The 12,668-nt window shown below is 39.7% G+C and overlaps 1 protein-coding gene across 2 annotated transcripts in view; it reads left to right on the top strand.

The window, feature by feature from the left end:
• The window catches only part of GORAB (golgin, RAB6 interacting), a 50,275-nt gene extending 37,609 nt beyond the window's left edge, over window positions 1–12,666 (top strand). Inside the window, exon 5 of one of the 2 annotated variants that reach the window (XM_081298670.1) lies at window positions 12,648–12,666. In XM_081298670.1, coding sequence (XP_081154796.1) covers window positions 12,648–12,651 — 4 coding nt within the window. In that variant the 3' untranslated portion in view covers window positions 12,652–12,666. Of the gene's footprint in view, window positions 1–2,268; window positions 3,350–12,647 lie in introns of those variants that run through there. The other variant, XM_081298668.1, reaches the window with a different exon arrangement.
• Window positions 12,667–12,668: the final 2 nt, after the last annotated feature.

Here is a 12,668-nt window from a genome sequence, read left to right as displayed (position 1 = left end):
AACTTCCCAGTGCTTTGATAACAAGGAAGAGGGGAATGATCCAGTTCAAACTGCATTTGTATTTCTTATCTGGAAAGTTTTCAATTTAGTTTAAACAAATTCCTGGAGCTGGGGGCTGCTCAGTGGCAGAACACTTGCCTAGCATGCATGAAGCCCTGGGTTCAACCCCCAGCACTCAGGGGGGAAATGTGTTTCCTTTATGTTTTCTCATTTCAGAAGAACTTTTTGCACAAATTATACATAATCACTGATCCTGGTCAAAGGTGAGAGTGGAATTAGCATCACAATGGAGAGCTTTCTCTCTGGGTGTCCCAGCTTGCACAGTTCAGGGTGACTTGAGAGTGCTAAGCCTCCCTTGACAAACAGGAAAGTCCAGCAGAACCCATGAGGACAGCGTTAGAGATTCCTAATCACAGATAAGCATTTCAGACATTCATTACCACACAAACCTTCAGTGGATTAGATCTAATAAGCCAAATACTTTCAACCCTCAGCCCAAGGCTGCCCAGCCTACTCAAAGCAATGCAGAATCAAAACTGGCCCTCTTGCATCCGCCTTGTTTTGAAACAGCTATTCTTCCTTTGTTACAATGGCCTGGAAAAAAAGAAAAATCCAGTGGTCCCAACCTCCTCAAAAGGATTTGTTAGGAGACTAGTTGGAAGACAGTAAGCCCAGACATTGGGTTCTAGTACTTTATTTGGTTGGACACCCCAGGAAATGAAACACACACACACACACACACACACACACACACACACTTTAAAAGTGTAGTAAATTAGAGGAGGTAGAATTGGGGGAATGTGGAGAAGATGGGGGTGGTCTATCCACTATTTTAAAGAAGAAAAACAAGCCATCTTTTTTATTAAGAAATTGCTAAATATTCTTCCAGAAATAAAAATTTTTATTTTTAAAAATAAAATACCTCTGAGATAGAGGCCATGTCCCACTCTGAAGCCATGTGACTCTCTCGTGCTTTTGTCAGACTGACTCCAAACCATTGTATTCTCTCCTCATTTCTGTCTCTGTTCAGTCTGTTTTGAGTTAGTCGCTTCTTGGCATGGCTTCCGTTGGAGCTGCACGTGCCTGTTCTTTCTTTTTTTTTCTCCTCCTCCTTTTTCTCTCTTTCATTTTCAAACATCTCTTTTGGTGTTTTTTCTTAAGAGCTCCACAGTGGCTTTGCAAAAGTTGCCAAGACCAGAGTAGACACTGTCCACCTGCATCAGGCCTTCTCCCGGAACCCAAGGAGCAGCTCCCAGACGTGTCGGAGAATGCAAATGCCAGCTGCCTGGACCCACTGCTCTGCAAGTCTGTGCTCCCACAGCCTTGAGCAGGCCTGCTGCCATTTTGTGTGGAGGATTGCCTTCAGAGGAGCCTTTGACTCTCGGAAGAATTTTTTGGGGGGGAAACCCAGAGAGCAGAGGTTACTATGATCCTTATTTATAAGATTCCTTTATCTTTTATTGAAATGCCTTTTTTTTTAAACTGGGTATGTCACAATGTTTCAAGTTGTAGAAGAGTGGAAAATACCATCCTACTAGTCATATAACCACATATATACCTGCAAAGAAGATATATATATTTTTTTAATTTAAGCAAACAAGTTTTGAACATATATGGAGTAAGTTTTAAAGAGCATCTTGAATACTATTCTGTAATGTGGAGTGAAACACGCTGCCAGGACATACCTTTGAGGTTTGGGGAGCTAGTGTAGATTTTAGCTGGTGGTCAGACTTCAGAAAGTGCACTTAATTTCAGAGTACACTCATGTATGCTTCAGGATAGCAAGTGAGGGGAAAAAAGCAAAGTTAATTCCTCCAACAAATCGAGAGTTACTTAAACTTGAATTTGATCTGTAGTCATAGGGTGCAGTAGAAACCAGACTGTGTCTGGCTACATGGCCCCAAGTTCATGGACATTCTGCTTGTGGGGAAGAATGATAGTAAAGTAGGGATCCCTGCTGTGTTCCGGTAACCCTTGAAGTGAGGAGTCTTACCCTCTAGCTCAACTGACAGATTTTTTTAAGAGATGGAGGAATTTTTAGCTTATGTGCATAGGACTTATAAGCAAGATCGAACCACCACCACCCCCATTGTATATAGATTTATGTTTTTTCAGGAACCCAAAATAAAGGAATTGATACACACAAATGCAAAGATGGATGGAGGAGAAAGTCTTGTCAGGGTTAGAAGAGAGAAATGTAAACTGGGATGATGAGGCTTGGCTACCTGCAAGAAACATTGTCCAAACCTCCCCCTTTTATTCCTGCAGCCTGGAGAATGTCACTTCAATCACTTTGCAACTGCTCCACCAAGGACTTTTGAAATGCCCTGCCTCTATGGATGCCAGGCCCCCTCAGCAGAGAGGGAGCAGAGCCTGTGGCTGTGTCTGCAGGATGCCTAACACCTGGATAAAAACTGAAAACACTAGGCCAATACTTTGGCTTCAGACTCGCAGGGCTTTGGCTCTGTAAAGGGAAACAATCCAGATAGCTGGCCACACTTCTCAGTTTTCATTCTGATATTTGTTGTTGTGTGGCTATATGCAGTGGCTTGGTAAGTGTATGTTCTCCCCAACCAAAAAAGAAAAAAGTTCTATATGCAATAGCTGGTCCAAGAGAAGTAAATGACAGAAAAGACAAAATAAGCAGCTCACCTATGGTGCCGTAGTCACTTCTGTGTCTTCTTTATATGCAGAAACACACACTGAAGATCAATAAACATACCCAAGCAGCAGGCCAGAATTCCCCCTCTACCTATTTGATATGTTATTTTAGCCATGCTCATCCATAAGCCAGATAAAGCCTTTAAGCAGAATCCTGGGAAAGTACATGATTTCTCTTTGTAAATCTGTGAACCATTTTTCCTTCTACTACTTGAAATACTGTTGCTGTGGTTTTGGTTATGTGTGGAGTAAAGTTTAAAGGCATGGTTCAAACCAGAATGCTCTGAATTGCTATGCTATTTTAGTGATCATATAGATACTGAAATGCAAAAGTTGATATACAGAAAAAAAATTAGCTTTAATTCCTAAAAATATGCTTAATTTTTAAAAATATTTTATTTTTAAGTGTAGATGGACACAATATCTTTATTTTATTTTTATGAGGTGCTGAGGATGGAACCTAGGGCCTTGCATGTGCTAGGCAAGCGCTCTACCACTGAGCCACAACCCCAGCCCATGCTTAATGTTTTTAGCAGAAATTTTTATCCAAAGAGTATGTGATTAATAATCTTAAATAATGCATTTGAAATCAAGATGATGAGAATAAATATTTTGTGTTTTTGTGGCATAATGTATTTGTTAAAGGAGTTCCCTTAACTTATACTAATTAGAAAATGTGTAAATGATGTGCTACATTTAAAGTGAAGAAACACATTATGGTTGATTTTTTAAAATGGAGTTTTAATGATTTGTAAAATAAATGAAAAAAAAATGTTTAAACTGTTTGATAAAAGTTGCTTTCCAGAGCCACGTGGTGTTCCACCTACAGACCTTTCCCTGGCATTCCCCGGAGTTCTCCTGCTGAATCCTGTTCATAGCCTGGGCCTATGGAGACGTCCTCATCACACTCAACCTTGTGTTTCAGCCATTAATTTTTCAGGAATAATTCCTCCTCCTGTTTTCTCATTTTTAAGTGCTATTGCCTGAAGGTCATATGTACATGAGGTGGCATTCATTTTCAAGATATTAAATAATTGAGGTCATTTTTAGATAAGAATCAGCATTTTCAAGACAATGCACATGATGATCTGTGCAAAGACATATTGTGTGTCTTTAAATAAGGTTGGGATTGTGTGGGGTTATCTATAAAATTGTAAATTACAGTGCTTGAGAAAACAGTTGGAATGGGCACTGAGAAACCATATAATTAAATAAAAGAGGAAAGCTTTGAACATGTGCAGATTACTGTAAATGGCTTCGCAGACATAGATTTCATGTTTTAATTTTAATAGCAATAAAATATTTTGTGAATGTTTATTCACTTTACTCAATTTAGAAAGTATGGCATATAGAGCACTTATGAACATGTTTACCACATATTTAAAGACAGATTTTAATGAGGCATAGATAGAAATCCATTAAGGTTGGCATGTCAACACTGTTCTGTTGTAGAAAAGATTTTCCTTCCTCTATTTCATTTCTGAAAATATGAAATGTTTGAAGAGCAGGGCGAGCAGGAGGAAGGAGTGCTGTGATTCTGATGGTGGGTCGGCTTCCCTTCTTTTTCTTCCCACTGGGAACAGAAATAAACGTATTTGTGCAGTGGTGGAATGACATAGAAAATGAGAAGTGAGATGCAGGGTTCCTACAGTGACGACGGAGGGATATTATGGTGACACTGTTAGCAACTCAGTCGTCCGTCCGGCATCACCCTGTATCTGCTGGGTCAGATAAACCTTGGGAGATCTGTTTGTCAGAATATCAACAGAGTTTCATGATTTTGAAGAAGGCAAATTAAAGTGATTGCAAGCAAAATGTTATTGTAGAAAATAGACTTTTAAAAATATCCAGAAAAAAGAAGAAAGAAAGAGAAAGACACTATAACCTGGGAATGGTATGAGAACATGAGAACGGAGAAATGACTTAGAGGAAGGGCAAAAAAAAAGGGAGGGGGATAAAGTTAAAAGCAGATCAAAAGAGTCTGATAAACTTTAAAAATATAGAAGCAGAGTGAACATTCCAAGTATGGCCTTAACAAACCCCAGTTTTCAGGCTTTTCTGCTGCCACACGAAAGTGTATTTTTCAAGAAAATTGGTTACAGCAGTTCCGCGCCTCCCAGCAGCAATGAGCAGAAATGAGGCGCAGGTCTGAAAGGCTCCCAGAGCTGTCCTCTCCACCTCTCCAGCCCCTGCGTCTCCTCCTCCCCATATGGAATCCATCCCATTCAAGGACGCAGCTTGGAAGAGGGGCCTGAGGAAGCCGGGCTGCTGCTGGCTGTTTTAAGGCATGCCACAGGGAAGTTTTATTTCCAATTGATTGGTTACAAATCAGATAAATATCGCTTCTAATGAAAGCAGCTTTGAACTGCTGGAAATGTTATCTATAGGAGTCTGGGGTTTATCAAAAGTCAAATGTAGCTTTAATCACATCAGCATGCTAATTACAGGCAAACAATAAAAGCTTTAAGAAATGATTGTGTGCGTTTTATTACTATTGACAGTCACTGAGGTATATTTATTTCAGGAGGTAATTGTCAGAAGACTTTCTCCAGAAAGGCTTGTTTGTATAATTAAGTGTGTGTTATGCAAGCTTATCTGCAGATCGGCTTCTGCTAGTTGTGTCCCTGCTCCCCCAATGCCACAGAACACAGAAGCAATTAAGAAGGAACGGCTCAGGGAGATGGCTTCTCAGTAGTTCATTGGTGAGGGAAAAAAAAATAAAAGAGCTAAAATAGCCTGAAGAAACAGAATGTATTAGAATGAGAAATGAATGAATCAAACAGTAAAGGTGAGTAGGAGCCCTTCTTGATCTGTGATGAAAAACAGGAACAATTAGAGTAGAGCATCACAGCTTCACTGAGAGTCAATTTGGGGTGGTGGGTGGCAGGGTTTTTCTCTTGGGTGTGAAATGATCATTCAGTGGAATGGTGTGTCCAACCTCAACCGTGAGGGAAGCAAACAGAACAAAACAACACGCGACTGTGTACACCCCATGCGTGGGGTCTGTTATTTAATGTGGATTTGTTATGCAATTCAAAAATGCCTCAGTTAAAACTTTTTTGGTTCTAAAAATTTGAAAACAACGCCCCAAGGCTGCACAGACAGACCCTGATGCTTCTCCTTCCAAATAAACAACAAAGGCAAACTAAGGGTTGCAGTTGCCTACTCTGAGCAGTTTTTTTTAATTTTAATTTAATTTTTTAGGGCAGGACACCTGAAACATATTTTTAAGAATTCTTTTCCATTTTATTTTTAATGACAAACTGACTACACTGTGACTGGAGCAGAAAGGGAGAAATAAACCTTCCAAACTATAAACTCTTTGTGCCATAAAGAATCATTCAACTGCAAAAAGGGGTAAAAAAATACCTAATTTTAAAAATATCATAATTATATTGAAAGGTGTTGGACTGGATTTAATTCTTTCCATTCCCAAATATTGGACTCAGTTCAGTTTCAAAAGCAATTAAAAATGTGGCAAATCCTTGATCAATTTTTTACCCTTAAACAGGGTCAGTTCTGAAGTTGTTGTCACATTTTAATGGGTTCAGACTCAGTTTATGCAAGAGACAATCAAATGTTTGCTTTTAAAAGCCCTATAAAATGTAAGAGCTTTTAACCTTTGAATGCATTAATAAAATGCTAATGACATCATGGCCGGAGACCACATTTGGAGGTCTCCAAAACTCCAAATGACTGTTGTGAAAAGAAAACAGAATTTTAATCAAATGATCTGTTATTTTAATGGCCACTTACAAAACAGGAGATTTATTGAGAAGCATAAAGTTTGTTTGCATGAGTGGAGGGAAAGCTTTTAAGAATTACCTTCTCCTGGTTCCCTCCACCCCCAGTTGCTTGCAATATAATACTACCAAGTATTTGCAAATGTGACTGAGTCTGCAGTCTTATTTCTCACAGAAAATAAAAAGAGAGGCTGGAGAGTGAAGATGGTGGTGCCAATTTGTCTGCCCAGGCTCTGATTTTTGGATGCAGATTTTTTTCTGTCTTTCTTTCAGGGGAGAAGGATTTAGTGCGAATGTTTCTCCCTTCAGGGTGAGATATCCGATATCCATCCTGAGACCAGTCATCAGGCCAAACTTGCATGCAAAACTGCACAAGGAGGGAAAAATTAAGTCTTTGGGTAACATTCTTGTCTAAATTTGCCACAGATCGCTAGTTTCCGCTGGGCAATTATGGCTCTTTTTACCATTTCTGATTGCAAAACACATTGATTTTTTTTAAAAGTTATTCCTGATAACTTGAGAACCTTCGATCCTTTCCCCTTCCCCCAACTCTTCTTCCTCCCCTTTGAATCTGTTCCTCATTTCTTTTTCTCCTGTCTAGAAGTGCTATCCAGTGACCCCTGGTGCTGATTAAAGTTTCTCGGGTGACCCCTGAATGCATTTTATTGCACGGCTGGTCATAAAATCTGCTTAAACGGCTGGCTTATCCAAACTCCTGACTCTTCTGTGGATAGCCCCACAGTCAGTCCCCCTCAGACAGAGAAGCCACACTGAGCAAACCAGGGAAAGACAGAGAAGGCTGGAAGGCAGTCCTGGCCAGAACCAGAGAGCCTCCGGCAGGTGAGACAGAACGGCTTGGAAAGACAGCAGACACCTGCAAGTGTCCAGAGGAAGCTGATTTAATACTGTGTAGGGGGGACACCGAGAGGTAGAAACACAGGTAAAACAAGAAACAAAACTCTAAAGTCATATGTTGCAAGATACTATAAGATACTATAGTGTGACTCTTGATTCTCCCAAAGGTGTTAAAGGCTTGGTCACCAGAGTGGCACTATTGGGAATTAGGGCCTAGTGCAGGTCTTTAGGTCCATACCCTTGGAAGGGGATTACAGGACCTGGGCCCCCTCCTCACCCTCTCTTGCTTCCTGGTCGCAAGGTGAGCAGCTTTGCTCTGCTTCATGCTCCTGTCGTAAGAGGTCCTGCCTCATACCAGGTCCCAAGCAGCTATGGTCTGGAATGTCAAAAATTGCAAGTCAAAACAAAACTTTTCTATTTGTAAGTTGATCATCTCAGGTATTTTGTTATAGTGATGGAAAACACAGGGAGAAGGTGGGGCATCACTAACTCAGGTTAGTGTAAGATGATCCCCAGGAAGACATTTACTTGGATCTTGGAAACAGAGAGGTTGCTGGAAGCCTTACCAAATTTCTGTATTTACTACATTTGGATAAAAATACATATTATTTTTTTTACATGATTCAGAAAACAATTTACAGTTAGCTTCAACTTAGCTGTTTGTTTTCATGAGCTGCTGGGTGCTGAAGGGAGACAAATCTGTAACATTCACCACCCTCCGTGGACAGATTGCAGGGGCAGGGAAGGAGCGGTAATGCTTGTCGGAAGGGCCAGAGAAGTCAGCCTTGAAAAGGAGCTTGGTGCTATTCGTAACCCAAGAGTACCAAGCCCTGGGCTCCCTGGCACACTAAGACTGTAAGACTGTGTGTGTGTGTGTGTGTGTGTGTGTGTGTGTGTGTGTGTGTGAAGTCCAGTTTAACATTTGAAAGTAAGAAGTGTTTTAAATTCCATTCCCACTCACAAAGTGTGAAAACAAATCAGCAGGGCCAGTTTTGATCCCTGAGCCAGAGCTGGACACAGTGAATGCTGGCCCAGGGGAGTCCACCTCAGCCTGGTTTTGATCTGCATCGTCCTGATGATTAGTGATGTAGAGCGATTTTTCACACACTTGTTGTCTATTTATAGCTTGTTTTAGAGAAACATCTCTTTAGGTGTATCACCAATTTTAAAAACCGTATTATTGCTATTATTTTGCTGTTTGATTTCTTATAGATTCTGGATATCAACCTTTGTCAGAGGTATGGTGTGCCAATTTCCTTCCATTCTGTAAGTTGTTTCTTAACTTTGTCATTTGCTTCTTTCACTGTCCAGGAGCTTTTTAGTTTGAAGGAATCTCATTTCTTCTCTTTTTACTTGTGTTGCCTGTCATTTTGGGGTCTTGTCCAAAATATCCTTGCCTGTTTCAGTGTCAAAGTGTCCTACCTGTTTTCTTCGAGTACTTTCACAGTTTTAAGTCTCTCGTTGGATATTGGATTTATGCTGGGTTGAATTTTGTAACTAATGAGAGCTATGGATCTAGTTTCACGCCTCTGCTCTCTGAATAGACTGCCCTTTCTGCAGCATGAGTGTGTGGCAACCTTGTTGGAGATCAGCTGGCTACAGGGGCTTGTGCTTACTTCTAGAATCTCCATTCTGTTCTCTTTGTCCTGTGTCTACTTGTTTATGCCCATACCATGCTGTTTTAATTACTATTGTTTTTTAACACCTTCAAAAATAGTGTAATGAGACGTCTCCTGTTTTTGTTCTTTTTACTCAAGATTTCTTTGGCTATTTAGGGTATTTGTGGTCACACCTGCATTCTTTCCTACTTCGGAAGAATGTCATTGGTATTTTAAGGGGCATGGCATTGAATCTACAGGTCACAATAATGTTTATGCATATTCATGAATACAGGGTGTCTTCCAGGATTTCTCTCTTCTTTCTTTAATGTTTCCTAGCTTTCCTCTCCTGAGGCTTTCTGGCTATTCTCAGTCTTTTATGGTTCCATATAAATTTTAGGATTGTTTTTTCTATTTCTGTGAAAAAATCATTGGTATTTTGATACAAATTACATTTTATCTGTAGATCAATTTGGGTACTATGGTCATTTAAACAATATTGATTCTTCTGATTCGTGAACATGGGATATGTCTTTCGTGTGTGTGTGTGTGTGTGTGTGTGTGTGTGTGTGTGTGTCCTCTACGATGTCTTTAATCAGTGATTTATAATTTTCATTGTAGAGCTCTTTTACTTCCTTGGATAAATTTATTTCTAAATATTCTATTTTTTAGCAATTGTGAATGGAATTGCTTGCTCAATTTACTTTTAACAAGTTAATTAATATTATATAGTGAACTCTTTTTATATGTTGATTTTGTATTCTGAAACTGTACTGAATTCATTTGTCAGTTCTAATGGCTTTTCAATGGAGTGTTTAGGTTTTTCTATAGATGAAATCATGTCACCTGCAAACATGGATAATTTTAATTTTCTTTCCAATTTCTTTTTTTCTTATCTTATTGCTCTTGCTAAGGTTTCCAGTACTATATTAAATAAGAGTGATGAAAGTGGACATCCTTCCTGTCCTGTTCCTACCTTAGAGGAAACACTGTTAGCTCTTTGCACATCCTGTAATTAAAGCAACTGTGCATTCTGTTATTTTCCATCCTAAAAATTGTTGCCTCTCTTTTTTTTTCTTTCTTTGGTCAATCACTTGAGCTACATGGTGAAATCTGACTCCCCTTTGGAATGTAGTCATAGATGTCTCTAGCCAGTTCAGTTTTTGTTTGTTGGTTTTAGTTCCTATTTGCATCTTGTTTTAGTCAGCCTTTTCATTGCTGTGACCAAAAGACCTGACAAGAACAATATAGAGAAGGAAAAGTTTATTTTGTTCAGAATTTCAGAGATTCAGTCCGTGGTTGGCCTACTCCATAGCTCTGGGCCCAAGGTGAGGCTGGACTCCTCGTCAAAGGTGTGGCAAAGAAAGGCAGCTCAGGACCTGACAGTTGGAGAGCAGAGAGAATGCTCCATGTACTAAGGACAAATATAAATCCCAAAGGCACACCCCCAGTTACCTCTTCTTCAGCCGCACTCTACCTGCCCACAATTACTGCCCAGTTAATCCATATCTGCGGAATTAATCTTCTGATTAGGTTATACCTCTTATAATCTAATCATTTTACTCTGAAGATTCTCACATTGTCTCACACATGAGCTTTTGGGGGACACCTCATGTCTAACCACAATGCCTAGTGACCTCCCCTGCACTGTGTAGCCCCAGCCAACAGTTAGCCAGAAGAAATGCCCAAGCATCTCAAGACATGGTCTCCTGACCTCCATAAGTGAATCTGCGGGTAAGAGAGTACATTCATCTTCTTCTAGTCTTTCTCAGGCTGTCCTTCTCACCAGCCCTTTCCTAGCTTCCTTAAGCACATGCACAGCCTCCCAGTCGGCCAGGTGTGCAGGGGTCATCGGCCTCTCTTCGGTCTGACTAGAGTGTGTGCAGTTTCAGCAAGGAATAAGTTTGTGCCAACCACAAGTGGAGCCCCAGGCTAAAAGAGACAAGCTGTTGGCCCTCCTCTGCCCTCTGGCCTCCCACAAGTCACTGATAATGACAATATTACTGCAGTGGGCACCACTCACACCTCCACACTGGTGGAAAGAGTGCTACTTCCCACTCACTGCATGCCAGCTCTCACAGAGCCTCATGCTGGCAGACGTGGGGGGCAGGAAGGGCCAAGCCCCAGGCCAGAAGCAACTGAACTTCTGAAAGTCTCAACTGAACTTCAGCTTTTTCAAGAACAATCATTCTCTGATTGCTACATGCCTTTGGTTGGTTTCCAGAAGCCAAAAATGACCATTTCTGTTAATTTCCCCAGTTTTAGGTTGCTTTTTGAGAGCGGATTTGCCAAATCCCACACTTGGCCAAAGCTAGAAGTTAATTATCTTTACACAAAATGTCTTTATATTTACCCACATAATTGCCATTTCTGGTGCTCTTCTTCTTTTATATGAATCCAAATGTCCACCTGGAATAATTCCTTAAAGTGCAGGCCTGGTGTGACAAATTCTTTTAGTTTTTTTTTTTATATCTGAAAATGTCTTCATTGAACTTTTGGTTTTGAAAAATATTTTTACTGAATAAAGGATTCTATGGTTGGCAGTTTGTTTTTCCTTTTTAAAAAACACTTCAAAGATTTGCTCTAGTGTTTTCTCACTTTTATTACTTCTGATGCACTGCAGTGCCAGTGCTGGGGAGGCCGAGGCAGGAGACTGAAGCTTGAGGCCAGTCCCAGGGACTTAGCAAGACCCTGTCTCAAAGTTTAAAAAGAAAGAAAGAAGAAAAGAAAAAGTAAAGCATCTCTTTTTCCTTTGTATGTAATGAGTCTCGTTTGGCATGCATGTGTGTGTGTGTGTTGCTGTGGATTGAGTCCAGGCCTCTGCTCTGCTAGGGCTAGCACTCTACCACTGAGCCACATCTCCAGCCCTTTCTATGTTGTATTTTTTTTTCTTTTTTTTTTTTTTTTTATTGGTTGTTCACAACTTTACAAAGCTCTATGTTGTATTTTGATAGAGGGGTTTTCTGGGTTGCCCAGGCCAGTCTCTAACTTGCAGTCCTGCTGCCATAGCTTCTCGAGTCACTGAACTTACAGGCATGTACCATCAGACCAAGCTTATTTGGCCATTTTAAATAAATTTTTCTTTATTCATATTTTTAATAAATTTAAGTTTGATAGTTCTTGGTGTAGTTCTTTTCATATTTTTTGTTTCTTTGGATTCTTTGAGCTCCTTAGATATGTAAGTTTATACTTTTCAAAACATTTGAAATTGTTTTGGCCATTATTTTGGCATTACTTTTTCAGTGTTTTTACTGTTTCTTTCCTACTTTGAGGACTAGAATTGTGTTTATACCTGGCTTTTTGAATTGTTTGTTGAGAGAATTTAATAATACTGTTTTGTTTTTCTTTTTCAAAAACATAATCTTTTAAGTTTTTTTCTCATTAGTACTTTTAATTTGCAGGTTAGATCTTTATTTAAACTTGAGTAAAATCTATTATTTTGTTTTTATTTTTTGTAGTTCTTCTTCTTCTAAAAAATTCCATTATTGATACATGGGAATATTGCTCTATATTTCAAGGGTTTTTTTTTTTTTTTTTTTTTTTTGGTGTGTGTGTGTGTGTGTGTGTGACGTGGGGGGGGATAGATTTCTACATTTTTGAAATATTATGCTGTGCTTTGTGATATTATTTTTACTTGATATGCTGGGCTATTGCCCTAAGTCTCAGTAGTAACCATCCAGCCCATCAAATCAATGCATTATTGAGTTCAGAAATTATGGGTTTTAGACACAGGAAGTGCCTTTGGGCTGTATTTAAATCTCTTTAAATTGTCATTTGTCCTCTTTCTCAGCTAGGTGATGTGTTCCGCGCA

Source organism: Spermophilus citellus (assembly GCF_964194105.1).
Source record: "Spermophilus citellus genome assembly, chromosome: 6".
Taxonomy (NCBI): Eukaryota; Metazoa; Chordata; class Mammalia; order Rodentia; family Sciuridae; genus Spermophilus; species Spermophilus citellus.
This window is presented reverse-complemented; position numbering and strand designations above follow the sequence as displayed.